The sequence below is a fragment of the Populus trichocarpa genome, chromosome 6 (assembly GCF_000002775.5).
Source record: "Populus trichocarpa isolate Nisqually-1 chromosome 6, P.trichocarpa_v4.1, whole genome shotgun sequence".
NCBI lineage: Eukaryota > Viridiplantae > Streptophyta > Magnoliopsida > Malpighiales > Salicaceae > Populus > Populus trichocarpa.
In genome coordinates this window covers 26,059,623-26,086,157 of record NC_037290.2, presented here as the reverse complement: position 1 = coordinate 26,086,157, position 26,535 = coordinate 26,059,623, and the positions used below count along the sequence as shown (strand labels likewise).

Below are 26,535 nucleotides of genomic sequence, written 5' to 3'. Positions count from 1 at the left end.
TCATCATGTTAACCTACTAGGCAAGACCAGGTTTTATAACACAGGTTTTTCCTCGGCAAGGAACAGGAAATGCAAAAGCAGTAGAACTCCTATGACCTATCACTATGCAGAAGATGATGTCATGCTCCACATCTTTGTCAAATACAAAATGAGACTAATAAAACCATGGAGCAATCCAAGTTCCATTATCAAAAGGCACAAAGTGGGTGCTCACCCTACTACAAAAGCAATACAATGAGGAGAGAGTACTGAAAACTATAGCACAGAAACAAACAGGTAGCTAACAAGCTATCTAATTTCCCACTTCAAAGTTTCCATTGGTTTATACAAGTTCACATCTGGGATTACTTTTAACTTTCTGCAACAATTTAGCATTTGCAAGATCAAAATTTGGACTTTTCTAGAGCTGAGTTGGATTTTTCCCAACGTATGTGCACAATTTTCAGCTCAAAATACCATAGAGTCCACCGCTGTCAGAGATTTTACATATTGCTCTTTAGGGGGAGCTTCTCCTGCCATTGGGCTCGTAGGCCTGGCACCCATCGGAAAACTCAACTACTGAACGGATGGAGAATCTAAATGTGGCGTTTGGTCTGAAAACAGTGTGCTTACAAACTATGCTCTCCATATAAATAGCTTACGGACATTTGTTGAGATCAAAATTAATTTTTGCAATGCCCCTTTCGAATTTTCTTCTTAAACGCCCTCTTGAGAAGAATCATGAGGCAATCCGAATTTGAACCTCTTCATAGTTCCTGCATCCTTGTTCTTAAAGATGACGTGCCTCAAGATGTGATCAAATCTGGCCGCTTTTACTTCTTAGCTTTGCCCCCTTTTTTTCCATTTTTACCAAACTTTCTACTCTTTGAACCTCTGTTCTTCGTATAAGAAATTCTGTCTGCCTTCTTCTGCCTCTTCTTCCGAACTTGTTCAAGATCCTTAATTTCTGAACGCACATTAGCATTAGGCAGAGAGCCCTGGCTTTTGCTCCCTCTGAAGTTTCTATTATTCCAGCGTAATCGGCAGTCTCCTGCAACAAAATAAAGAAATAAGCATCTATTGCTATGTTTTTCTTCTCGATGTTTATACAGCAAATCACAAGAAGCTTTTCTTCTTATGCAATGAACTAATATCTACCGTCGAGAAACTGGAAAAGGCCGTAGTCCAAGAAAGCAAATGCATTGATATTCTCCAGGGAAACATGTAAAGAAACCCTTCAACATGTTTTAAACTTGTACATGAATATTAATTTCCATAAAACAAAACAAGACAATCCAAAATATTACGTGTAGTATCAGAAAAGAAAGTGATTTTGATCACCAAAATATATATTTTATATTGGAGAAGTACAGACCTTTTTTCTCAAATAAGTTTTTTCGATAGCTAGGAAGGATATCTCAAATAAGTTTCACACAAGTACTTCCCAAGTCAAGTCCTGCTAACTAGTTTTGGAGAAACTTCTTTCAAGTGACAACAAATTTCAAAGAGAAAACATCAAGGCGTGGATATTGATGGAGAAGCAAAACAGCCAAACAAACAAACATGTTTGTAAGGTTACAACAAACCTAGTAAATATCGACAATCAATATCTATCGAGAGGGATTTTTTTTTTTAATTAATGTAGGTGTCCGGGTTAGCTTGTGTGCACCTCGACTAGTTCCACGGGCCCTGAAATTATTGACTAGAGAGGGATATTCTTGATACCAGACATTATTGCGTTTAATAAATCAAGAACCTTAAATCACATCAATCTTAGGGACATTAATTTTTCACACGCACGAGTTGATTGCAGTTAAACAACTCAAGTCTAAATCAAACAATTTATTTTATAAGATTGAAAAACCTTAAAAAAAATTACATAGACAACTTAGTAATTAATTTATATTTTGTTATTGTTATCTCAATTAAAATTACATATAACAGAATCAAAACATAACATTTTTTATATAAGATAATTTAATAATCTCAAGTCTAATAATAACTTACACAACTGTTGTGTGAGCCTTTCCATAGATATAAGTGATTTTTTCTTATAAAATTCTCATGTAGGTCAGTTTAGTGTGCATATCTTATGACAATTATTTCCATATTAGTTTTATGTATCACTTATATCTTAACTTATAAGAATAATTACTTCATTTCATGAAAAAAAAAAACACAATGTGTACCAATATGTACAGCTCTAATGACCGTCTAGTATTTAAAAGAGCATCGATTAAAAACATTTTAGAAATACTATTTTAATGCAATATGAATATTCATGTCTCATTAACTTTATCTTTATTCCAGGTACATTAATTTAATATTATATAAATATTAAAAATAAATTAAATATTTATTAATTCCCACACAAGTATACTAAAATAACATTCACCTCGGCATCTTGAATCACAGCCTTAATCCTGGTGACGGTGTCGTTGAGCTTCTGTAATTAATTGATCCTTGAGCCCCCCACCATGGTGCAACCTCCTGAGCAGTTAGGGAACATAGCCTGTTTATTATTTCCTCCGTAATATCGAAGAGCACAACTTCAGCCATTATTTTTTCGTAAATGGTTAGAAATGATGATCAGTTTGTATGCTAAAAGGGTTCTGTATACTGCAGAAAATAATGCGTATACTGTTGAAGCTACAGCAGAAATCCTTCAAGGGGGCTATTATTAATTGCAGGCAGCAGGAGCTAATTAAGGGTAAGGGGCAAGTGGGAGAGGTGTAGGACACAGTCTAGCCAGCCATTTATGACGACTTGATCAGCACTGATTGCGGTAAAAGAGACAGGAATCATTAACATGGGAAGAGTTCAAGGTCACAGACCTCGAATGCCTGGGTTCGAAGTAACATGGCGGTGTTTCTGAGCGTTTTGAAAAGTCTGGCATAGATACAAACAGGTAGCTAGCATATTTATTTTTTCAAAGCTTTTTGTTTTTTAAAGTATTTTTTATTTAAAATATATTAAAAATATATTTTTTATTTTTTAAATTTATTTTTAATATCTAAACATCAAAATAATTCAAAAATACTAAAAAAATATTAATTTAAAATTTTTAAGAATTTACATATTTTTAAAAACACAATTAAACCATTAAAAAAGTTGTTATGAACAATTAAAAAAAATTAAAACCACATTTGTTGTTTTAGATAAAAAAAAAAAATGTTTAGAGTTATATTCGGGTCTCTCCGGGTTTGATAAGTCAACAAGTCAAGATATAAATGAAACTTGACATAAATTAGGTTTAGTAATTGAAATCTTTAACAATCTTCTCTTTGAGAAAAGTATGGACAAAATAAATGCACAACACAACCTTGGAGTTGATAAGCTTAATAAACTGCTTGTTTTTACAATTAAAACTGTGTTTGTATGTATTTTAAGAGTATATTTGGTTTAAAAAAATATCTAATTAATATTTTTTAGTAATTTTTTGAAGGTTTTAATGTGTTAATATTAAAAAAACCTTTAAAATATTTAAATATATTTTTAAATAAAAAATATTTTAAAAAAGTACTCATGATACAATACCAAGATTAACAAAAACAAAACAAAATAAAATAAAATTATAGAGAACTTGCAATGGAAGTGACACTAGTGCCTTCTAAGGGCAGCAATCTAGCCAGTAGACTTTTCTTTTTATTTGTTAATTACTTTATCACTACCTTTGTGCTTCAGCTTCCCCCCATAGCTTACTTAGTACTTTATCCTTTCTTTACTCTCTTCTTTTCACCTCTTTTTTATTTGTTTCTACTTTTCATTTCCAACTAGTTATATGCAACTGTAATTCTAAACTCGGTTTAATTTATAACTTAAATAATATATTAGGTATATCAATCTTCGAATCGGTGGGTTTATCATAGTTTATTTTTTAATTTTTGCTAAAAAAAACTAAAATAATATTATTTTTAATAAAAATTATTGTTTGAGTTCCTCGAGCACGAGTTGATTTGTTGAATTATTTAAAATTGATGAATTTAACTTCCTAAACAGTTTAATGCTAAATCTTGCTTGGACTAGTTCCCAGATCAACTGCTTACCGAGAAACCAAATCAATCTGTTAAAATGGTCAAAGATTTGATAAAAATGTTGAAAATAATTCGAGGGGTGCAAAAATCACCATGAACTCACTCAATCATGAGAGAAGAAAGTTGGCCCATTAACAGGTGAGAATATTCTTCGATGGGCCAATGGAGAAAAATGCGAAAGTGGATTGGAAAATCAGCTGATCAGAGAAAAAAGTAATAAAATTTGCTGAACTTTTTTTTTTTAAAAAAAAAAATACAAAGAAAAGTCACAAAAATCACACCACCGTGATTGGCTGGCCACATCATGGACTTCTTCTTCATCATAAGAGCCAAATTATTGGCAATTTTCGTACCGTAATTCAAACCACCACGAAACGGCAGCCCAGTGTTGTCTCTTTTGTCATGGACATGTTTGTCTCTTTCAAGCTGGAATTGCTTTCCCACCTTGACAAGAGGCACCTTCCTTCTATTTTCCTATGTCCAATTCAATCAATGAAAGCATCTTTGCTTGGGTTCACGTAGAAACTTTAATTTGATTGATCGTAGGTATTTGATTTTCTTTTTAAATATACTATATAGATGTAAAAGTTTGGCTCTTAAACTCACTATAAAACGATGTATGGAGGTTGCACCGCAATAAAATATCATTTTTAATATTTTTTCTAGCAAAATGTCATCGTGTTGCTAAATAGAAAATAATATTACAGGATTCTATCGAACATGCAACTTGGTAAATTCATGCTTCATGTCGGGAGACAAATTGATTTAGAATTGTCACGGATGGAGTAAATTTGTAGGAGAACATGCATCCCTTGCAAGATCTTCCCCACATGATAATGGAGATTGAGTTTGAATAATAAATGATAAATAATAATTCCAGACCTCCCGTGATCTTGATTGTTGAGATGATTAAGGTATAATGCTGGCTCAATGATTCAAGAATCTTTGAATTAAATTACAAAATAAAATCCCTTTAATTGTTAGATTAATTAAAGTATATATAATTAGATACCGTATCACATGAAGCCAAGACTTATAAAACTCAACAGTACAAACTGTAAACAGTTAAACAATCTGAGATATTTGAGATTTTTTTTTAATAATATCTTCAATATTAACACATTAAAATCATCCATCTCTTACAAATAATTTTCAAATTTAATGGAAGACACAATTCCAAAAATTTGATCTTTGCATTGAAGTATACAGGGAGAGAAGTCAAGAGGGAGAGGAGAAACGGTGACTAGATAGAAAAACAAAAGGATACCCCATCAGCGGTTATCTTCTTTTTCCATTTTCACTCAACAACTCAGAAAAAAACATCTTCCTCGACAAAGGCTTCACCTTTTTCTCTCCTTCTTATCAATTCCTTGTCTGTCTCTTTCATTCTTGAATTCCTGTTGGTGTCACTTAAATTCTTGTGTTTTTTCTCTGAGATTCTTTGAAACTTCTGATGGTTCTTTCTTAGTTTTGAAAAGGGAGTTCATTTATAGATATTTTGGATTCCATTTCTGTTTCCCTTTTTCTCTTGGTCTGTTTCTTTGCTTCTGATCTCTTTCTCTCACAACCAGGTACATAGCAGTTTAAAGTTTTGATCTTTCTTGATTTCCCATGTAAATTTTTTTGCTGCCATGTTGTGATATCTGAAATTGGTATCCGGGCCTTTCTGCTATGTTGTGTTGTTGATATCTTTTAATGTGATTGACCCCAAGAAAAGAGGAGTCTGGTTGTTTGCTATTTTTTAAATTAGGCTTCTTTTTATGGAAAGTTCATGTTTTTTAACTGCTGTGGTCCAAATTACTATCCGGGTATGCTGTATCTTTCTTTATTTTAGCATATCTCTAATGTTGCTATTTTCAATGTATATTTTATTTTGTTCTGTTCTGTTATATTCATTGATCTGAATCTTTTTTTATTCAGTTACTGCATTTCAAATTTGCTGTTGGATTTTTGTACTTGGCTTACTTGAGCTCATCTAGGATCTTTACTAGCAGTTGTTTTTACATGGACATTAATTATGGCTTTAATTCTTTTTAAAGATTGGACATTTTTTGAGTGAAACCTAATTTCTTTTCATGCTGCTTGTTTGTTAATGGTTTGAATTTGTTTTGATCAGTTAATGACTTCATCTTTGATCTGGTGCACTGTGATGAATTAGGAATAGAAACAAGTTTGACAATTATCTTCATCTGAAAGATTTTTTTGAAAAATGGCTTGATCTTTTCGGAGGGTTTTGCTAGTTTTAAGCGTCACAATCTAAATTTTCAGATTCTTGGTAACTGAAGAAAGCATTAAGGCTAGAATAAAGTGCATATAGGAGCTTGTAGTTGACGTTGTAGTTTGCTTTTTTTGTTGGCTGGAGTTGTTGTGTCCAATTTTTTCTTGTGTTTTTACTTACTCGTAAATACTTGCTCTTTGATTTTGGATAGTGATGGGGATATACCTCAGTTCTCCGAAGACGGAGAAATTCTCAGAGGATGGCCAGAATGGTAGGCTTAGATACGGTTTATCATCTATGCAAGGTTGGCGTGCAACCATGGAAGATGCGGTGAGTCCAGCATTTGATCTATGTGAATATGCTAGGTTTTTAAATCTTGTTACCAACAACCTTGATGCTTTAATTGCCCATTGATTAATACAACATATGAATATACTGATGACATTATGTGGGGGTGTCTTAAAGATTTTGTAACAGGATAGTACTAATGATAAATTTGGTTAGGCAGGAATTCATCCTACTGGAATGCAAATACAATATGTGATGTATTTTTTCAAAGTTTGAGGAAGTAACTAATTACAGCTCTTAAAAAAAGTGTTGTGTTATAGGTTCTTTGGTGCCAAATTATCTAGAATCCATTTAAATTTTCCTACCTTTTTTCCTGTAGAAGTGGGGGGAAAATATGATCATAAAAAAATGGAATTTCTTTAATGTTCTTGGAAATGTATCTAGAGAAAGTTTTGTGAAACAGTACTTGCTCCTCACTTCCAAAGGCATCTTCTGCAAAACAAACTCCTCTCTTCTCTAGTCATAGACTATATTCTCCTCCTCTTACCTTTTCTATTTTTCTTGGCACCGATTCCACAGACATTTGATCATTGCCACAAAAAACTCGTTTAGTATCGGCATATCATCTCATTTTTAAGGTGTCATTATTGTCTGTTTGTATTCCAAAATATTGTCATAGTGCTCTTCTCTTGCATGCTAGCCAACTTCATAGCATATATTATTACATGTGCTGTATAGTTGAGTTTATTTTTTACATCATGGATATGATGTCAGTTACGTGGTTATTATTATTTGTGTTTTAGCATGCTGCAATAACCGATTTGGATGCTACCACTTCATTCTTTGGTGTTTATGATGGCCATGGAGGTAAGAACTGCAAGTTTCAGGTACATGTGAATATGGTACGTGATCATTGCTTAACTAAAATGTGCTTTTCCTGAATCTTCACCAAGTCCGATTTCATTGTTTTTTGGGTTGATTTCTGGTTATGCCCTTAAATGAACAAAATCAAAGTTGTATTAGCAATGTTCAATTCCAGTGAACAGAATATTAGTCTCTGACCATTTTAAAATCTTAATATTATTTTGCTTATTCTTTTTTCAGACTTAAGTTTTTGTTTATTACTCATTTTAAGTTTGCAATCTGCTAATGATGATTGTGGGAAAAGAATCCATGTATCCAAACTCAACTTGTTCAGACATGAGACTTAGTGGAGTCTGGTTATTTGTGATGGAAATATGCATCCAGTAGACAATGGCTGTGGGGGTTATGCAATAAAATTATCTGCCAAAAAATTCCCTTTTTATTGTCAACGATGCTTATCTCATATGGGTGGTTTTTCAATTCTAAATGCGTCCTTGTATGCTCTGCTTGTACCTAGGTCAGTGTGTTAGTATAATTGACGTTTAGGTCATTGTCACTCATATTAATCCAGTAACTTACAGGTAAAGTAGTTGCGAAATTCTGTGCCAAGTTTCTCCATCAGCAGGTTCTCAAGAATGAAGCATATGCAGCAGGAGATATTGGAACTTCTGTCCAGAAAGCATTTTTCAGGTTACTTGATTTAATTACTAGGAGTTTTTTCTTTCTCCCTCTTGAAGACTAATTTGAAGTGCACAGTAAGGTGCGGACGTAATAATGTTGCCACAGTGGTTTATTATGATCTGATGTTATTCTCCACCGTCTATGCATGAGTTTTGAGCCTTAGTAATTATAAACTAGTCATATCAATAATATATCTTATTAGTATTTTGATACAATTTTCTTAATGTTAGTTTCTTCTCTCTATTGCTTTATATTTTTTTGTACTTGGAAAATTTGTCCCTTTGCATGGACGTTTGGTTATTTTAGGATTTATAGTTCTGTAAATGCCCTCTTTTTATTTAAAAGGATATTGCAAATAATCATAGGTGCTTGCTCATGATTTCATTTTATGCATCTCATGCAGAATGGACGAGATGATGTGTGGCCAGAGAGGTTGGAGGGAATTGGCATCTTTGGGTGATAAAATAAACAAGTTTACTGGCATGATAGAAGGGTTGATATGGTCTCCAAGGTGTGGTGATAGCAATGAACAACTTGATGATTGGGCCTTTGAAGAGGTATTTTATACACAAATGGAATACACTGCAGCTATTGCCTTAGTATAATAGTCTCCAACTATGTTAATTTAAGTTATGCTTCTAGGTTTGGTTCTTTGGATTATAGAGGTCAACCACCCAAGTAGTGGTTGTTCCTGTGAAATCTGGAAGTTCAAACTCAAGTGTTACTCATGCGTTGTAGTTTATCCTTCTATTTGTGCTTAAGAGTTCATATTCAGATTGGAATCAGTTGACAGAATTAGTAAAGTTTTTTGAACATTCTTAGTTCTTTTTAAACCAAAGGTTAATGATAATTCATTAAGAAACCAATTACCATTAGTCATTCCTTGGAAAATGATGGTTAAAGACCTGATATGTGAGTGGTTACAGCTGTCAGCATCAAAGTTCTTGAACACAGGGATCAGGATTCCCCGACTTAGCTGTATTTTCATTTTTAAATGCAGCAGTGTTGCACTCATTTTTCCCAGTTATTATCACAACACATACTGTGTGTGCATGCGTACACCCTTTTGAATTCATTTGGTACAACTTGCTTCGAGACTGTATAATACACACTGTCGTTCATTTTTCCCAGTTATTTTCACAACACATACTGTGTGTGCATGCGTACACCCTTTTGAATTCATTTGGTACAACTTGCTTCGAGACTGTATAATACACTGTCGTTTATTTCCCTTTGATGTCCATATGCATTTGGTTTGTCAGCCAAGATGAATCTGAGAAAATGGTTGGATCATTATTACTTATGAATGAGTAGATAATTACCACATGAGGTCTTCATCCAAATATTTTGTTGATGATATGCAATTTATTAGACCATTAAATTATTCTTATGTTATTTAGCTATCTGGGGTTTTCTGTTTTCAGGAAAAAAAAAACGTGATTTTGTCTTTACTATCATGTTCTACAACGTTAAAATTTTAACATTTATTCTGATCGGGATCTTAGGTTGCTTGCTCAGACTTAGTTGAGTCCAAAGGTCATAATATTGATTAAAAATTTGCCTAGCCAATATCATGTTTTAAACACATTGGCCATTAACCATGCATACTGCAACAATGAATCTTTCTGTATTTCTCTGTATCATTCAATAATAATGGTTAAGAACTCATTTTATTCTTAACATGGTGATTAGGGTCCTCACTCTAACTTCTCTGGACCAACTTCTGGTTGCACAGCCTGTGTTGGGATTATTAGAAACAATCAACTCATTGTTGCGAATGCTGGTGATTCTCGATGTGTGATATCTAGAAAGGGCCAGGTATTTTTCAGTTAACTAGAAATGATGGTTTGATTTTTTCCCTGAAGACTAAAGGTTGTTTGTAGGGGAGGGTTTTTTGGAATTGTTAAAAAATCTTGCGACTTTACTTCTGCCTCAGCTAATCATCAATTCACCTTTTCTCTCAAGTATTAATGTGATGGGGATAGTATCCTGATAAATGGACATAAAGGTATATTGTTGATATGGACAAAACCTTGTATAAATATTTCGATAAACATTGCTCTTTTTGATGCAGGCATACAATTTGTCTAGAGATCACAAACCTGATCTTGAGGCTGAGAAAGAAAGGATTTTAAAAGCTGGTGGTTTCATACATGCAGGACGGGTCAATGGCAGTTTAAATCTTGCGAGGGCTATAGGTACCTAACATTCCTGTGAACTCCTGATCTCAGTCCCTTATTCTGAGTGTGGCTTTTATACTCAATCTCTGGGCTTACTGCGTCTGGATTTCCTCATGAGAAGTGATTAGGTGCCGAGCACAAGGCTAAAACTTTTTTGTTTTCCATACTGAAAAGCAATGAGTATGCATTGCACTTACAAAAGCATGTTTGCACCCACCCATCCATGTGCGCACTCACTACCACTCCCACTGACACCTGTATCTTTGTATTCATGTCCATGCTAGTATTTGTTGATGCACACATATAACATGGTATGCATCTTAATGAGTGTGCCCGCCCTCTTGCTTGCATTTATATGCGAGAGAGGTATCTTCTTTCAATTTTCATTTTTTCTTTTGTAATGCAGGTGATGTGGAATTCAAGCAGAATAAGTTTTTGCCTGTTGAAAAGCAAATTGTGACAGCCAATCCAGATATAAACATTGTATGCTTATTCTTCTTTCTGCAATGTTTTCATTCAAACAATTTGCTCTTCGAGATAAACCTTGCTTATCATTCTTTTTGAAGTATGGTTTTATTTTTTTCCTCCCTCTTTGGACCTTATTCTATTCCTGCATCAGGTCGAGCTCTGTGATGATGATGACTTTCTTGTGCTGGCATGTGATGGAATATGGTATACGTCTAATGTTACCTTTTGTAGTTAGTACCTTAGAAGGTTGTTTCATGATGTGCTGATTCTCTTTCCAAAAGAAATAAAACATGCATGGATCTTAGTAATGAAAATGCAATACCTAAAAAAACCAGGAGGGCAGGCTTTGGTAGTTTAATTGAAGGAAACTCAATGGAACATATAAAGTGAGGTTTAGCCATAGCTGTTGGCCACATATATACCTGAGAAGAACTTGCAAATTAGTGAACACTGTTCTATTCGAATTAGGGTACAAATCAGTCTGCAATGTTTAGTGACATAAAATCATTGATTGTGGTGTGTGGATGATTGGCGCTTGTTCATTGTGCTTCCATGACTTGGAAGATAACACTTTAACAACCCTGAAGTTTCAAAAATTGTCAAAGACTGCATTTGAATCTTTTGTTCACTTTACATGAATCCGTAGATCACATGGATAGGCCTGGGAACTCTGCTGATAATCAAATTTTATTCATTTTGTAGAACTATTGGTAGCAACTTCATGAATAATTAATTTCAAGCGGATAATTGGTCACTTTTCTTGTTTCAGGGATTGCATGTCAAGCCAGCAACTAGTAGATTTTATTCATGAACAACTTCAAGTGGTATGTGGTTTTGGACCTCTTGTTACGTTTGACGAGCATGGTTTTGAAATATTCGGTTTTAGCTTTTTATTCATCTCCCCATTTATGTCATTCTGAAGTTAGACCTCGCTGAACTATTTGGGTAGAGAGCTTATGTGATATAAGATCAGTATCAATCTACCATTCACTTGGAGGAAAAAATGAAAAAAAGAAGATCTTGTTGATTCTAGTCAATTTTACTCTCTGAATTATGTTCTTCGATCTACATTTGCTAAGTTATACGTGTCAAAAGTCTGACGGAAACTTCAATAATGCAGGAAAACAAGCTCTCTGCAGTGTGTGAGAGAGTCCTTGATAGGTGTTTGGCGCCATCAATAATAGGTGGCGAGGGATGTGACAATATGACCATGATCGTGGTACAGTTCAAGAAACCTATCGGGTCCACTGCCTCCGCAGACGAGCAATCCTCACAATCTGAACCTGCTGTTGCTGAATCTAAACCAGTGGAAAGTTAACTGAAGTACGATACATAACCTCCTTACAATGTCTCAAATGCTATTTTCCAGCCTCCGGATGGAAAAACATTACGAGGGTCCTGCTTTTTCTCGAGAAGCCAGGTCCTTGGATTCATATTTGTAGATGGTTTAACATGGATGGATGAAACATTAAGAACAATCGTTTGATGTTCTGATGCGTGCTTATAAAACCAACGTGTTCTTAAGTTTTAAGTATAGATGTAAAATCCAATGCTGGGGCTGGGATAAGATCCAGGTCGGATTGACCTTTAAATTTTTTTAAAAGGATAAGAACAATGTTTATATATATATATATAAGACGAGAGCGAGTTTTGACAATATCAACTAGGTTTTTTCCTTCTATTTTATTTTTTAACAGACTTCAAGTTATTCAGGTTTTCAGTATAGGTTTTATTGTCATCTCGAGAAAAGATATATATACCTTTTATTGTCGAAATAAAAAAACAAAGAAATTTCTATGCACAGATAGCAAGAAGTCTGCTAGTCTACGTTTATTCCGGTGACTGCTAATGCCCTGAACCATCTCCTTGCCGTACTCTGATTCTGCACCAAAAACCACGCCTCTAAAGTTTATAGCTACAATTACAAACTTAATTTAGAATTTATTACGGCAAGAAATTCCTAAACACATGGTGTTTATTACAAGAAACTATCTAAAAAGGTACATTAAAGATAATCTTAGCTATATTTATGTTAATATAATCTGCAAGATGTAATAAAATATGGTTATGATTTTAGAATCTATATTTTCCATTTTCTGAAAACATCTAAATATAAATTCAAAGTCTAGTCTGAGTTATTGCCTAAATTGTCTGTGCTGAGGACATGAAGATGCCAACTTCTGTTTTGTCTGTGGTCTCATTGGGAATTTTTTTGGTCTTGGTTTCTTCTCATGAAGGTATGTTCAAATCTAAAATCTATGTAGGTTGACAAGTAATCCACTTTGTTCTTTATGATTTTAAAGGTTTAATCAGGTGATTAAGTGGATTTTCTCTTTGTTATCATCTAGGGTTTAAATCATAAGAGAGATTATAACACACAAATTTCTCTTGACTCTCTAATTATTGATAATTTGCTCTAGTGAAGGGACCTTCATCCCTTGATTTATTGATGCCATTAACAATTTTTTTTTATTATATCGAGTTCTAACTTTTTTAAAAAATAAAAAAACACATTTTTTTTAATCACTCATTTTATTAAGTGATTTTGGTGCAGGCACACAAGATGACACAATTTAGTTCAGGAAACACCCTCAGGACTTCTCAACAATGGTAATGAAGAAAAAAATTGCATTTTTTATATTTTCTCTTAGGTAGAAGCAAGCCCTAATCTCAAAATTGTCTATATTTGTAGGGACAGGAAGGGCTAGGCAGTCCAGATGCTCACATAGAGATATTGTGATTGCACAAGCCCAGGTTCAATCCCAACCAAGTGGTTTACCAACTTTCTTGGTGGAAATTACCTATACAAATACAAAGGTGCAAGTTTCTAACATCCATTTCTATTGTGAGCAATTCAGCTCTGCAATCGACATCAGACCTGATGTATTCAAGTGCATTGCTGTCAATGACTCTCTCGCCAACGGGGGCAAACCACTCGCTCCTGGCTTAACCCTATCCTTCACATATGCTAACAGTACCCTCTTTCAGTTAACACCATTAAATGTTGAAGCATATGTAGACATTTTAGTTTCTAGATGTGTCAGAAACTGATGACAATGGATTGCCATTGTTATCGGTTTTTGACACACAAGATGGCAACATTGCTTCATTACTAGCCTCGGTTGTATTGTCATTAGTCCCCAAGTCGTCGTCGTCGTCATCTACATGTTGAGATTGTGTCATTTGGTAGTTTTCTCTTAAAACAAATCAGGTCTTCGTTCCAAGAGGAAGTCCTGGTGGTTAAAATTGAAATATGGGGGAGGGATACGTCCATTATGTAATCTAAGTCCCCTGTTGAACACTTGAACCTTCGGATTAAAAAGAAAAGGTAAATTAGAAGTCCCATAGGAAAGATTTTCCGGTTGATGTACAGAAACACAAGCAGTTGCTCATTCTTATTTAGCAGCATCCTTACTACCGTGCTTTTCTTGCTGCGATGCTGAATAACGTAGATACTGGTTATATCCTTCAAATAATGAAACTCCAGACTTGCAGCAATAATACCAACACCAGGCACTACTATGGATATAGCAAAGAAAACAAGTTGGCGGATACATACATTTTTGAGTTTCATAATTGTTGATGATGTCAAGGAATGAGTGTATGTGAATAATTGTTGGTGGTGTCAAGGGATGAGTCTATAATGAAATTCTATATCTAGTAGTGCTATTAGGTTAATGCAACCAAGACATGGCAACACAGGGAGTAGTCAGAGATGACAGTGGAGGCAAAGGAAGAGAAACACAAGGTGAGAATGTGAAGTAGGCAGTGAAACTACTCAACCGACTATCTGCCAATAAAATGTGCAACAAAGGGAGTAACTACGGGAAAAACATTATTCTGGGATGCTATTGAAACACAACCTTATGGGACTGATAATTTAGAGAGGGAAGAAATTATCATCTACTGAGTCCACATTCAAGGCTTGTAGGAAGGAAAGAACCACCACAGGCACAAATATTGTGAAACTTGAAAACAAAGAAGTATAATCAGCCATAGTAAACTTTACTATAATGATGTACAAGATGCATCAAAACTGCTCTTCGCACTTTGCAATATCAAAAATCGAAAAGATAAATCAAAAGACTATCCTGATGAATATACGAATAATTCTCTAGCCAGTCAATAGCTAAAAGACGTTAGACGTTCAAAGTCACCTGATCTTGCAATAAAATTTTCTTCTTCCCTACGCTTTTGCCTTTGATTAAGCCGTTCTTAGGTGTTATTCACTCAATGGCTTCCCAACAAACTTCCCTTGATATGGCATAGATGAATATTTCCCAGGAACTAGATCTTCTACAGGTGAAGATATCTTAGGAACAAGATCTTCCATGCATGGATCTTTCTCTGGAACAAGACTTTGCACCAGGTTACCCGATTGCATCTTCATAAAAAATTCATGCCGCTGTCTTAAAAATCTAAAAATCAAGAACGATAAGATCAATCCAGGAATGAATTATACCATTCTAGCATTTTATGAAGCTATGGTGATCCATACAATTCAAGAATACATAGAACATACCTAACTTCAGCCGAAAGAATCTCTCTTTTCTGCTCAACTGTTCGCAATTTTCTCTTCTTTGAAACAAAATCCTAAACAAAAATCAGCACAAAACTGTCAACAGAATGACCTATTATGCATCATCTTAAGCAATTTCAATTTTTCAATTCTTTTTATTACAAGACCCCAGAACTAAGCAGCCAACTGTCAGTTGAAGGGTTAAACAACTATGTTTGCTTTTGCCGGGTGGAGTTTTTGCCTCAAACTTGAGAACCAAAACATAGAACAAATTATTCAAACTCCATTGTTTTTCCTCATCAAATATCGAATCAAAGCATGATTTTCTAAATAAAAATCCTCAACAAAACCATCAAGAACATTAACAAAGGCACGTATCCATAAATACATGAAAATTGAAAAACAAGATTCTCAAATTAAAATATAACACATAAATAATTCAATTAAAAGAGAAAAAATCTGACCTTTTGCAATTCCAAGAAATCCTCCAGTAGGTTTTGATATTTCACTCTATTTATTGCTCCCTCATCAACAAATTGAGATTGATGAGAATTCACAGCAACCCTTTTCTTATTATTCTTCGACATTGTGTATCTCCACTATAATTCTTGCAGTTAAGCCAAAAATATTTGACAAGAAGGTATAGAAAAGCAAAATTTGGTGAGAACTAATGAAACCCTTTAGATTTCTTAACCCAAAATTCAATAAACACTCTTTAATAAAGCAAAACAAGAAATAAATCCGGTTGAAATAAGGATATTATTTTTAAAAATTCTCTTTTGATAAAGAAAAAAATATAAAGACACAAACTTGATGAAAACCTATAAAAAACCTTTCCATCTTCTCCTTCAAAATCACTAAAACTTGGTGATTAAGCAAAGAAAACAAAACCCCAATTCAACTTAAACAAGAAAACCAACGTTTTCGCATCCTAGAGAGAGAAACATATAAAGGGCAAAGATTTAGAGAGAAGCAAAAACAATATAAAAAGAACAAAGAAAATCACTCCAACAAGGAGACAGCCAGCCAGTCATGTAAATTGAGTTCTACTTCTGGGAAACTCCTATATATGAGAAACCAAAAAAGCCCATGTAGGAAAGAAGAAACTCTTAAACATGAGCTATGAAAATGGGGTTCAAGAAAGGGCATTTATGGAAAAAGATACAATCTTTTTTTCATTTTGGATGTTTTGGAGACAGAATTCGAGAGGTGTGATTGGATGACAATTCTTTGCTTCCATTTTTTACCTTAAGAATATATTTTGTTTTTGTGTAGAAATTTTGGTCCAGCTGGGCCATTTTAGAGGTGATAGAGAGGTGGAGGATGTGGTCATTGTAGTCTTGGAGGATTCTTCTGGGCATGGTAGAGAGTGTGTGTGTGCAGGCAGGTGATCAATGGCTACTGTTTTGCTACATGGAGGATCTTGGAATGGTTCTGCTTGACATGGCAAGGACAATGACTTAAATTACCAAATCGCCCTCATCCAATTTTTGGTGTGTATATATATATATATATTAAATTATTTTGACAAACCTAAAAAATGTTTCCTTTTCCCATATATTTTTTATATCAATTTTCTCCTTCAAGTTTCAAAGATTTTCAATTAAGTATTTGTTTCTATATTTGATTATAGTTTGCATCTTAATTATTATTTTTTTTTAAAAAAAATGATGTAATCTTTTTAGAAATAACATTTTTTATTAAGGAATTCTCATAAAAGGTTCTAATTAAGGAATTAAAATCTTTTGAGGATAAAATTGATATAAAAATTTATTTGGAGTAAAATTGATATTAACATAAAAGGTGGTACTTTTAAAGTTTGCCCATAAAAGTTTTGGGTGAAGTTCATTTTGGGACATGAAGAATGTATTTAGATGCAGCTCAAATAAAGGATAGAATTTCAATAATGATTTTCTCTTTGTAGGTTTTGGTTTAAATGAATGAGTTGCTTTATATAGCGAGGTTATTGTACTTAGTATGACTCATTATTAAATTAATCTAATTAAAAACATATTATTTTATTTTATTTTAAAAAAAAACAATTTTATTTAAAAAAAACAACCAAATCAAATTTTAATTAAGATAACTAAGTTTGATGAAGTCAACCCAAAAAAAGTCTCGAGTTAATGACTCACCAGAGTCCAGACGGTCTAATAAACAACATTTTTGGTGGAAATCACAAGCACAAATGTACAAGTGTCCATCTCAGCTGTGGTAAATTCAGCTCTGAGATCCTTGTTAACCCTCAACCCTGAAATATTCAAGAGCATTTCCGTCGGTGACTGTCGCTGGTGCAGCACTCTGCTTCAAATATGTCAACACCAAGCAATACCCTCTTTCGATTTTCTCCTTTACATGTTAAATCATCAGTAGACTAAATAATTTTATTTATTTTCAGCATTGTTGTTAAGTAGTCTCTTCTCTTCAACTCCTATAATTGTTCTATTTGACTTGTACAAGCACAATAAGACATCCTGCAATAGCTAAACATGAGGGATAGATAATAATCTTCACCAACCATGAGCGAGTAATCTCTTCCTTTATATTCAAGAAAGAGTCTTTCTAGTTTGTATTGTCGAGTAGTTGATCCAGAAAAGAAATATCATGAAGTACATTGCCTATTTATGCATAATTTTCATTCGAAATAAGGCATGTCAAGATACAGAAAAGCTTACAAAAATTTCTTGTATGCTGAATGGCGAGTACAAACAGCTCAACTTGATACAAGAATACTATGCCATTTACCAAATAAAATCACTGTACTATGTATTTGAAGATTTTACATAATGCATCGTTGTAGGGGTTAAATATTCACAGTTTTCATGGACAACAGATTAGATGGCCTTGAACGCACCTGGGTTGCAACCTGAATATATAATCGTGTACTCTTGATCTCTCTACAAAAAGAAAACTTCACTGAATCTGCAATGAAGGATGGCTAAGGTAAATTTGGAATGCCCAGGCTTGCACATATGCTACTCAGCATGCACAAAATCTTGAGAAAAATTTAAGCGCTTATAACCATCAACAAAACCATCAAGTCAGGGTAAAGTTCCCTGCAGATAACAAAGTTGGAACTTGTTTAGTATAAAGGAAGCATTCGTTAACACTTCAACGATGAGTTTTGGGGTCAAAATTGTAGAGATGCTTCAGAAAAGAACCAAACCTTTTAGATTTGGGATATTCATGAATTAGTTTAGATGGAAGTAATACCCAGTAAAACTTGAGTGGAAAGATAAACAGCCAAGTGAACGCATGACCAGTTGAGCATCTTTGAAGGGTCAGGATTGATTAGGAAGCTGAGCAAAAGTTCCAGTATTGGGGTCGCAACCACCAACCATCATCTTCTTGTAGATGCCATAGGCAAGTTCAGAATTTCCAGAGAGGGTGTATCCACGAATAAGAGCATTATAGGTGAACACATTAGGTTTAAGGCCTATAAATTGTAGTTCTTCATATATCTTCCCTGCTTCCTCTATCATTCCAACAATCCCAAGATTGAGTATCAAGGAATTGTAAGTGTAAAGATCAGGCACGATCCCTCTATTCTGCATTTCATGAAAAAGAGATAGAGCTTCTTCTGTCCTTTGTGATCGTCCAAGCCCATTAATCATGAGGTTATAAGCTACCAAGTCTGGATCTAGGCCAGCCTGCTTTAGTTTCTCAAAGTAGTGCAAAGCATCATCCACTCTCCCTGCGATGCATAGGATATCAACAAGAATGGTGTAAGACTTCAAGTCTGGTCTTATCCCTTCTTTGACCATCCTTTTAAAGAACTCGCAAGCAGTATCCACATGACCCAATTTCCCATAACCATTTACAAGAATATTGTAAATAGCACTGTTAGGCCTGCATCCATAGTGTACCATCCCGTCAAACATTTCATGTGCATCATCAAGTCTCCCTGACTTCAGAAGTCCATCTATAAGGGGGCCAAAGGTACAAGGAGTGGGAGAGAAATCACCACTAACAAGATTGTAATACAAATCCATAGCCTTGTCCAATCTATTAGATTTCACTAGATTGGAGATGACCATGTTGTAAGTTATGGTGTTGGGCTTGCATCCCCTAGTTAGCATTTCATCATACAGATCAAAAAGTTCATTGATCTTCCCAGACTTCCCATGAGCATCAATTAAAGAATTGTAGGTGAATGTATCTGGAGCACAGCCAGCACTCTTCATCTCCTCAAAAAGATTCCAGGCCACTTCAACATTATGAACTTCTAGAAACCCATCAATCAACAAGTTGTACACTTTGAGTGTTGGTTTCACTCCCAGTTCCTTTGTGAACTTCACAAATACATTTCGAGCAACAGAGGTTTTCTTATGCTTACACAAAACCTTAATTATAGGTATTAATACAGAGTCATCCTTGCAAATAGCACGGCATACCAATCTTTCACCAAATAAAATGGCCTTTTCTGTTCCAGCCTCAGTCAAAATGCCTCCCATAACATCTTCCCAAAATGACCTGTCTATGTTAGATCCAACCTGATAAAAAAAGTCCTCAGTGATCCTGAAAGCATCCTCTATCTGCCCACTCTTTATAACACCAGGAAGGAGCGTGCACAAAGTCACATGATCAGGTCTGAGCAATTTCTTCATCTGATGGAAGAGCCAGATTGCATTTTTAATTTGGTTTTGTTTAATAAAACCATGAATGATTGTGTTGAAAGTTAGAACATCAGGTCTGCAATTCATTGTTGTCATTTTGTAGAACATTTTCAGGGCCAAATCAACCTCATCATTCTTGCAAAGGCAATCCAAGAGTGTATTGAAAGTAATTGTGTTTGGTGAACACCCATGCCCATTCATACTCTCAAATAGCTGAACAGCTTTTTGGATTTGACCCTCTTTCCCTAATCCAGCTAGTAATATGTTGTAGGTCACAACTGTAGGAGCAAGGTTCATCTCCTCCATTCTGCAAAACATTTGCCATGCCTCTTCCACTCGGCCAGCCTTGTAAAGTGTGTCAATCAAAGAATTAATGACGATTACATCGGGTTCACACTGAACTTTTGACATCTCAGATAGTAACTTGATGGCTTCATCCACTTGCCCTACCTTACTATAGCATTTCATCATCATGTTATAGGTCACTGAATCTGGAGCAAGCCCACTACTTTTAAGCTCGTTAAACATAGCTTTTGCTTCACCAAGCCTTCCCATTTCAGCAAGACTATACAAAGATGCATTGCAAGCAACAATGTTAGGAGCAATTCCTCTAGCTTTCATCTTCTCAAAGGTCTCGAGAGCTTTTCCAGGGTGACCAGACTTTCCATGGTAGTCAATTAAAAGGATATATGTATAAGCAGTGGGTTCAACACCCAGAGATTCCATATTACTGAAAAGATCCAATGCATCATCTAACCTGTTTGCCCTCAAAAGTCCAGAAATCAATGTGTTGTAAGTATGGAGATTTGGTAAGACCCCTTGCTTTCTCATGGTATCCAACAGATCAAAGGCTTCATTAATTCTACCAGCTTTGCATAAGGCATTAACAAGTATGGTAAACGTAACCACATCAGGAGCATAACCATCAGCTTCCATTTCAGTCCAAATTTTTTCCACTTTGTCCAAGTGTCCACAATCGCTGAACTTGTCCAACAAGGTTACATAGGTTACCTTATCAGGTTTATGACTGCTTGATTTCATTTTTGTGAACAAACACATAGCGTCGTCAAGCTTTCTGGCAGTACAAAGAGCATCAATGAGAACTGTGTAAGTGACGACATCAGGACCGCATCCATCATCATCCATTCTCTTCATAATCCTATATGCTTCGTCAATTTTCCCATCTCTCCCAAGTACTCTAATGCAAATGGTGTATGTGTAAATATTAGGCCTCAATCCCATACTCTCCATCTCTTCCAGCAAACCCATCACAGTTTTAATATTCCTTCTCTTCCCTGATGCTACCATAAGTGCAGAGAACGTCTTAAGGCTAGGTTTAAGACCTTCCGAGACCATTCTTCTATACACCTCCAACGCCTCCTTACAAAATCCAGACTGAAGTAGAAAATGGATCAACCCATTATATGAATAAGCATTCAAAACAAACCCTGCCTCCCTCATCTTTTCAAGGGCAGACGGTGCTTGCCTCAGGCCACCCCTGATAAAAAGACTCTTAAATATAATCAAATAAGTATCCACATTCCTCCTAATTATTTGCCTTTGCATCAAGTCAAACACAAAAGCCATATCCTCCACCCTCCTATGAACCCTCAATATTTCAAGCATATGATTACAGGTTTCAGTGGTGTGAACAACATTTGGCAACTCACCAACTGATTTAAAGTAAAAAAGAGCATGAATTGGGTCTGAAATTGAGTGAAGAACTCCCAAAACTTCATCAGAAGATGACCCCTTTCTCGGCTTCCCATTCACCACCAGCTCCTCATTCTGGCTTTTCAATGCAAACCCACAAAAAGCCACTTGTTTTTTGTTATTTTTCTTCCAATTTACATTAGACCCAAACGGGAAAACCCTCAAAGTTCCAAACTTTTCACCTCCTAATGACCCATTTTTATGTCTGAAATCAGACAACCTATTCTGCTCACTAAAAGCAATACTATAATCGATACAACTACAACACATACTCGAAGAGCTAAGTATTAACACAGCCATGGAAGTAAGCTATAAGAGACAAAAGACTAAGCATAAGAGTGACAATCTCAAGAGACAAAAAAAAAATGGGTTCAGTTTTGCATGATAGTTTCTTGATGAATTGATAGTGAGAGAGTAAAAAAGAAACAAGTTTAGAGAGATATAAAAATGAAGCTTAAGACTCACCAGGCAGGTCTGGTCCTAGATGATGATATTGGCTATGGTGGAGATTGGCTTGGCTTGTTTGGATATTTGAATTTGAGGGGTTATGTGGTGAACAGAGACTACATGATTGCAGAGTAAGATATCTGTGGTCATTGATTCTGTTCTTTGAGATATTCTTTTGGAATTTGTGGTGCATCCATTTGCTTCTTTTTTAACTCAAGGGGTTAAAGCTTTGTGCATTAAATATATAATTGCTAGAACTATAAGGGCTAGTGAGTTAATTGTATTACACTATAGGGACTAAATGGATAGTTTACTCCCAAAACCTTGACAAAAGTAAATCTATCCTGTAAAAAAGCAGTGACGTGTGAATTACCAAACACGAACAGAATCATCACTTTAACCTTAACTGCCGCCATAAACCGCTCCCTGTGCACCTCAGAAGCCCTAGACACCAACTCACCAAAAACACCAACACAGCATTAGCCTCAAAAATCCTCTCAAAATCCTTACCAAACAGTGACACAGAGGAATCTTTGTAAGAAAAGTTGCTGTCTTTCTTGTCTAAGAGAAGCTAAAATGGAAAGCAGCAGCAGCAATAGCGATGTAGTGCCAGAATCAGCCATGGAAGCAGTGGAAAGAACCTTAGCAAATGTAAAACAAGTAGAGACCCATTTGCTTGAATTCTTGTCTCTTGCTAACCCTGATGTCCTTGATGAAATGCCACCTCTTCAAAGGGCTCAATCTCTCTTTATGCTTGCTAAGGCCACTTCTACTCTCTTTGCATGTATGTATAAGCAGTATATCAAGACCAGTTTTTTACCAATAATTTAGTCTTATTGATGTTGTTTTCGGTGATTTTCATTTGGTTTTTGTTTAATTTTGTGATTTTTTTCAGTGAGATTGAGAACTACTGGAATTCACCCAGATGAACATCCTATCAAGACAGAGCTTGTATGTGTTCTTGCACCCTATTATTTTTCCTTAGAGTTTTTAATTTGGGCATCTGGGTGGTTTGGTTTTGATGTTTACTGTGTATTTTACTTGGTTTTTGGATTAGGGTAGGGGTACTGTATGATGCGTCTGAATTTTTTTGATTCTCGCGTCTGGATTATGAGGTTAAAATCAACGGTTTTTATGGTTAATGTTTTATGAAGTTTTTTGTTTTTTCTCCTTCAATGTGTTGGTTTATTAATGTATGTCTTGAAGATAATGTTCATGAGCTTTACCTTACATATGCAATTTGGTGGTTTGTAATTTGTAGGAGAGATTGAGCTTGTATCAAGACAAACTAGAGCAGTTTGTAGATATAAGTAAAGGTACTTCTTTTGCCTTCTGTTGTTGATGCATGCAAATCTCAAACTGTCATTGCTAGGGAAGGACTAGGAAAATACACTTGAGATATATGGAAAGTTGTTGCCGTGTTCAAGTTTTTAAACTGCGACGAGCTTGGTTATATGGAAAGTCATTGCAATGTCTAAATTCCTAAACTACACCAAGCTTAGTTAGATGGAAAGCCGTTGCCTTGTTTAAAATTGTATTCTGCAATGACCTTGCTTATGCTAGTTATTTCACATATCTCTCATTGATTAATCAAATTTGAATTTGTTCTTGAAGAACCATTGCACCGTTCTACTACTTTAAATTACCAGGCTGCAACCCGTTTCATTGAGCATTCACTGCCTGACCTTACCCCCGGTAAGTCGTCAATCACTTTTTTTGTCATTGGCATTTTTCTTTCCTTTGTGATCTCATATTTTCTTAAAATAAATATTGCTGTTTGCAGAACAGCGGAAAAGCATGAGAAATATCAGTAAAGGAGAAGGGCCCAAGATTAAGTATACAGAGAGGAGCACCCGCAAGAAGAGAAAATGCGATACATCTGAAACGCAATCAGTACAAGCTGCTGCCCAAGAGTTTCTTGAAAAAGCTGCACGCGAGCTTTTTGGGGGCAGCACAGATGGTTTCAAGGGACCTCTTATAAAAACTGATTCATCATCTGAAGATAACCTGCCTGTGGACTGATTTTCTAATATATCCAGGTACATCATAAGATCATGTATATCCATAAAATAGTTCCTTTTTATCTAAAAAGTTTCGTTTGTTTTTTGCTTATTCTATTGTTTGATCTTACTGTTGTGGAAAAAGTATGGAATTCTTTCACTTTCTAGTTGTTGATGCTGGTATATGTGGGGTATCTTATTTGAACTCAATTCTATGGTCGTCTTAATTTTCCTTTGGATCTTTTTAGGCCACCGTTTTGCTTGATATAACTAGATAACCTTGTTTGGTTTAACTAACAAAATAGTACCTGAGGACATTTGAGTATGTTGAAATACAAATACTTTTGTCTCCAACAATGTCGAATATTTATTATCTTAAATTTGGAAACATGCTGCATAATCTGTAACAGTAAAAAGGAAACAGAGAGTGAATTTTGAGTATCGAGATAAAATCTTAACATGCTAATATGCTATTTTGAAGTCTTTCAAAACTTATTAACTTGTAGGGTTTATATGAAAAGCAATGGACAAGTTGGCTGTGGGATGTACAGTTGTTTGGCATGTGCAGCCAATGAAGGAAAAGCTTTGTAACTCTGGTTGAAGTATCTAAAATCTAATTAAGATAATTGCGAAGAGCTATAGATGTGAATGCTGAATGAAGTTGCACAAATATGCATGCATCCCAATATTTCTGTTAGTCTTCCTTCTTCTTAACCCCTTTAAACCTGCAGTTTAATATACCGAAATCAACTTTCCTTTTAGTAAGCTTTTGAACTTCATGAATTCCCAGTTCTTGTACTGTTGAATCTCATATCCCCCCTTTCTTACCTCACAGGATTTCATAGACGAGATCTGCCAGTGTTTGCATCAACTGGCGTATTTTTGTGAATGAATCCGGTATTGTCAACAGTGTATCATGACGATGGGGTATTCTAGAGCATCACTAGACCCTCCCAGAGCATTAACACTTTTGTTCCCTTATCCTCCGTGGTGAGGAAAAAGCACAATACTGTAAGTGCGCATAGCCAACTTTTCTCGCGCATTGTAATTTGGATTGGGAAGGACAGCTTTTAAATTTAGGGAGAGAGGTGATGTGGTTGTAAAGACTTTTATCATATAATTAAATGATTAAATGAATGAACAAATCAAAACCCTCCAAACCCAAGAACATCATCTTTCACATCAAAATTAACCCCAAAACCAAAACCCCAAAAGCCACCAAAAAGCCACCTCTCAAGGTATAAGCACTGCTTGTTGGAGCAACAGCAGGGCCACCCTCGAACTCAGCTGGAGAAGGAGCTGGAGAGATTCCAGTGTGTCTGTGCTTTTGAGACAGAACCAACACAACAAATTTCTGTCCCTTCTCACAATGACCCTCAGCTCCACTGATGAAGTAGAATGGCCCTGATCTATCAAGCTTCACCTTGGTATTCCCATCCTTGTATTCCTCAATAGGGCTTGTAGTGTTGCAGCTAGCATAAGCCTCCTTGGTCACTTGCAAGACTGAATCTTTCTGGCCATCATACTTCCACGCTGCCAAAAAAGTAGAGTTAGAAAATTGAAGTAATTGAAACCCAGATGATGTTTCAGCACATTTTGATTAAAAAAATGAGATTTACCTAGAGAATCGCCAACAAGAAAACGAGCTTTTTCGGCCCATTTGTTAAGCGAATCAGACTCTGAAGATGGGATTTTCCATGCATCTGTTTTGCCCCCGACTAACAAATCTTTAGCTTGTGATAAACCCACAAATAAAGACATCAGCACCAAAGCACATGCCACAGCTCTTTGAAAGCAAGCCATTGATATTGAGAGCTTAGAACGATTGAGAAAGAGACCGGAGGGTGGTTGGTGGTTCTGGAGAGAAACTCACAATTTGCTGAATTTATAAGAGAAAATGAAAACTAGCCGTTATTGAAAAACACGTTGATGTAGGGTTCCTGGGATATTGTGGGTCAAGGCCGTTTTGTACGTTTTTCAAAAGATGTGACAAGGTGATACAATATTAACGGTCAAAAGAAGTGGAAATCCACATAAATCTATACAAATTTTTTTTTCTTGTATATCAAAAGTATACATAAATTTGGTGTAATTTTTTTTTAGTGCTATTTTTTCTAAGAAAAATAATATCCAATGCACAAAAAAAATACAAATCAATTAGATTTTTATGTTATTAAACTAAAAATGAAGAGCTAACATGTTTATTTTCTATATTAATTATATTTTCTTATTTTATACTGAATTATTATAAAATGCGAAGTCAATTAGTATATTTAATTAATATAATCGACTAATATTTGAATATTGGATTTTTTATTCCTTTTTTAACTCAATTTATATATAAAAACAAGAAAACAAAAAATGTAATTATATCTATACACAGCTCAATATCATTAAAGCCCATATCTTGGTTTCAACTCCCCAACCCAAGTTGTCACTTAATTGGGTTGGGCTTGGTATCAACCCGCTCATATTAAAGTTAATAAAATTACCTAAATTAGTCTGCATCTCTCAAAAAAAAAAATTTC

At 35.1% G+C, this 26,535-nt stretch overlaps 5 protein-coding genes and 1 long non-coding RNA gene across 9 annotated transcripts; 2 read left to right on the top strand and 4 right to left on the bottom strand.

Annotated features, from left to right (window-relative positions):
- Positions 1–149: 149 nt before the first annotated feature.
- On the bottom strand, positions 150–1,528 carry LOC112327818 (uncharacterized). The gene is made up of 2 exons (XR_002982189.2): positions 1,355–1,528; positions 150–1,030 (listed from the first exon to the last, which is right to left on the bottom strand). It is a non-coding gene; the product is annotated as an uncharacterized LOC112327818 (long non-coding RNA).
- Positions 1,529–5,152: 3,624 nt separating this feature from the next.
- On the top strand, positions 5,153–12,243 carry LOC7468692 (probable protein phosphatase 2C 60). Of its 2 annotated transcripts, none has more exons than XM_052453848.1 (11): positions 5,153–5,584; positions 6,443–6,561; positions 7,323–7,386; positions 7,965–8,073; positions 8,468–8,621; positions 9,757–9,882; positions 10,139–10,262; positions 10,651–10,727; positions 10,864–10,916; positions 11,482–11,536; positions 11,833–12,243. In XM_052453848.1, exons 2-11 carry the CDS (start codon positions 6,445–6,447, stop codon positions 12,028–12,030), a joined length of 1,077 nt encoding a protein of 358 aa, XP_052309808.1. In that variant the 5' UTR covers positions 5,153–5,584; positions 6,443–6,444; the 3' UTR covers positions 12,031–12,243. The 2 variants fall into 2 exon arrangements, with proteins under 2 accessions (XP_052309808.1, XP_024459636.1); XM_024603868.2 differs by lacking the exon at positions 5,153–5,584 and adding an exon at positions 5,621–5,821.
- Positions 12,244–14,563: 2,320 nt separating this feature from the next.
- LOC7489157 (uncharacterized) lies at positions 14,564–16,703 on the bottom strand. The gene is made up of 3 exons (XM_002308674.4): positions 15,696–16,703; positions 15,235–15,305; positions 14,564–15,130 (listed from the first exon to the last, which is right to left on the bottom strand). The coding sequence occupies exons 1-3, from the start codon at positions 15,816–15,818 to the stop codon at positions 14,935–14,937; spliced, it is 390 nt and encodes a 129-aa protein (XP_002308710.2). The 5' UTR covers positions 15,819–16,703; the 3' UTR covers positions 14,564–14,934.
- A 1,128-nt stretch (positions 16,704–17,831) lies between these two features.
- On the bottom strand, positions 17,832–22,220 carry LOC7468691 (pentatricopeptide repeat-containing protein At4g31850, chloroplastic). Of its 2 annotated transcripts, XM_052453846.1 has the most exons (3): positions 22,026–22,220; positions 18,445–21,869; positions 17,832–18,287 (listed from the first exon to the last, which is right to left on the bottom strand). In XM_052453846.1, exon 2 carries the CDS (start codon positions 21,858–21,860, stop codon positions 18,513–18,515), a length of 3,348 nt encoding a protein of 1,115 aa, XP_052309806.1. In that variant the 5' UTR covers positions 21,861–21,869; positions 22,026–22,220; the 3' UTR covers positions 17,832–18,287; positions 18,445–18,512. The 2 variants fall into 2 exon arrangements, with proteins under 2 accessions (XP_052309806.1, XP_024459180.2); XM_024603412.2 differs by having other exon boundaries at positions 18,398–22,220.
- A 144-nt stretch (positions 22,221–22,364) lies between these two features.
- Positions 22,365–25,158, top strand: LOC7489156 (uncharacterized). 2 transcript variants are annotated; one of them, XM_052453847.1, is made up of 6 exons: positions 22,365–22,791; positions 22,903–22,958; positions 23,269–23,323; positions 23,622–23,702; positions 23,791–24,063; positions 24,843–25,158. In XM_052453847.1, exons 1-5 carry the CDS (start codon positions 22,584–22,586, stop codon positions 24,027–24,029), a joined length of 639 nt encoding a protein of 212 aa, XP_052309807.1. In that variant the 5' UTR covers positions 22,365–22,583; the 3' UTR covers positions 24,030–24,063; positions 24,843–25,158. The 2 variants fall into 2 exon arrangements, with proteins under 2 accessions (XP_052309807.1, XP_024459182.1); XM_024603414.2 differs by having other exon boundaries at positions 22,366–22,791; positions 23,791–24,046.
- LOC7489155 (early nodulin-like protein 1) lies at positions 25,102–25,880 on the bottom strand. Its single transcript, XM_002308672.4, has 2 exons — positions 25,627–25,880; positions 25,102–25,540 (listed from the first exon to the last, which is right to left on the bottom strand). Exons 1-2 carry the CDS (start codon positions 25,808–25,810, stop codon positions 25,185–25,187), a joined length of 540 nt encoding a protein of 179 aa, XP_002308708.1. The 5' UTR covers positions 25,811–25,880; the 3' UTR covers positions 25,102–25,184.
- Between the last annotated feature and the right edge of the window lie 655 nt (positions 25,881–26,535).

Excerpts from the sequence above, each read along its gene's own strand:
- LOC7468692 (XM_024603868.2), top strand. The coding sequence starts at position 5,785 with ATGTTTTTTAACTGCTGTGGTCCAAATTACTATCCGG. Across the intron at positions 7,387-7,964 it reads TGTTTATGATGGCCATGGAG|GTAAAGTAGTTGCGAAATTC; the intron begins GTAAGAACTGCA and ends AGTAACTTACAG. Across the intron at positions 8,622-9,756 it reads ATGATTGGGCCTTTGAAGAG|GGTCCTCACTCTAACTTCTC; the intron begins GTATTTTATACA and ends CATGGTGATTAG.
- LOC7489157 (XM_002308674.4), bottom strand. The coding sequence starts at position 15,818 with ATGTCGAAGAATAATAAGAAAAGGGTTGCTGTGAATTCTCATCAATCT. Across the intron at positions 15,306-15,695 it reads ATTTCTTGGAATTGCAAAAG|GATTTTGTTTCAAAGAAGAG; the intron begins GTCAGATTTTTT and ends ATTTTTGTTTAG. Across the intron at positions 15,131-15,234 it reads ATTCTTTCGGCTGAAGTTAG|ATTTTTAAGACAGCGGCATG; the intron begins GTATGTTCTATG and ends CTTGATTTTTAG.
- LOC7468691 (XM_024603412.2), bottom strand. The coding sequence starts at position 21,860 with ATGGCTGTGTTAATACTTAGCTCTTCGAGTATGTGTTGTAGTTGTATC.
- LOC7489156 (XM_052453847.1), top strand. The coding sequence starts at position 22,584 with ATGGAAAGCAGCAGCAGCAATAGCGATGTAGTGCCAGAATCAGCCATG. Across the intron at positions 22,792-22,902 it reads CACTTCTACTCTCTTTGCAT|TGAGATTGAGAACTACTGGA; the intron begins GTATGTATAAGC and ends GATTTTTTTCAG. Across the intron at positions 22,959-23,268 it reads ATCCTATCAAGACAGAGCTT|GAGAGATTGAGCTTGTATCA; the intron begins GTATGTGTTCTT and ends TGTAATTTGTAG.
- LOC7489155 (XM_002308672.4), bottom strand. The coding sequence starts at position 25,810 with ATGGCTTGCTTTCAAAGAGCTGTGGCATGTGCTTTGGTGCTGATGTCT. Across the intron at positions 25,541-25,626 it reads TCTTGTTGGCGATTCTCTAG|CGTGGAAGTATGATGGCCAG; the intron begins GTAAATCTCATT and ends CTTTTTTGGCAG.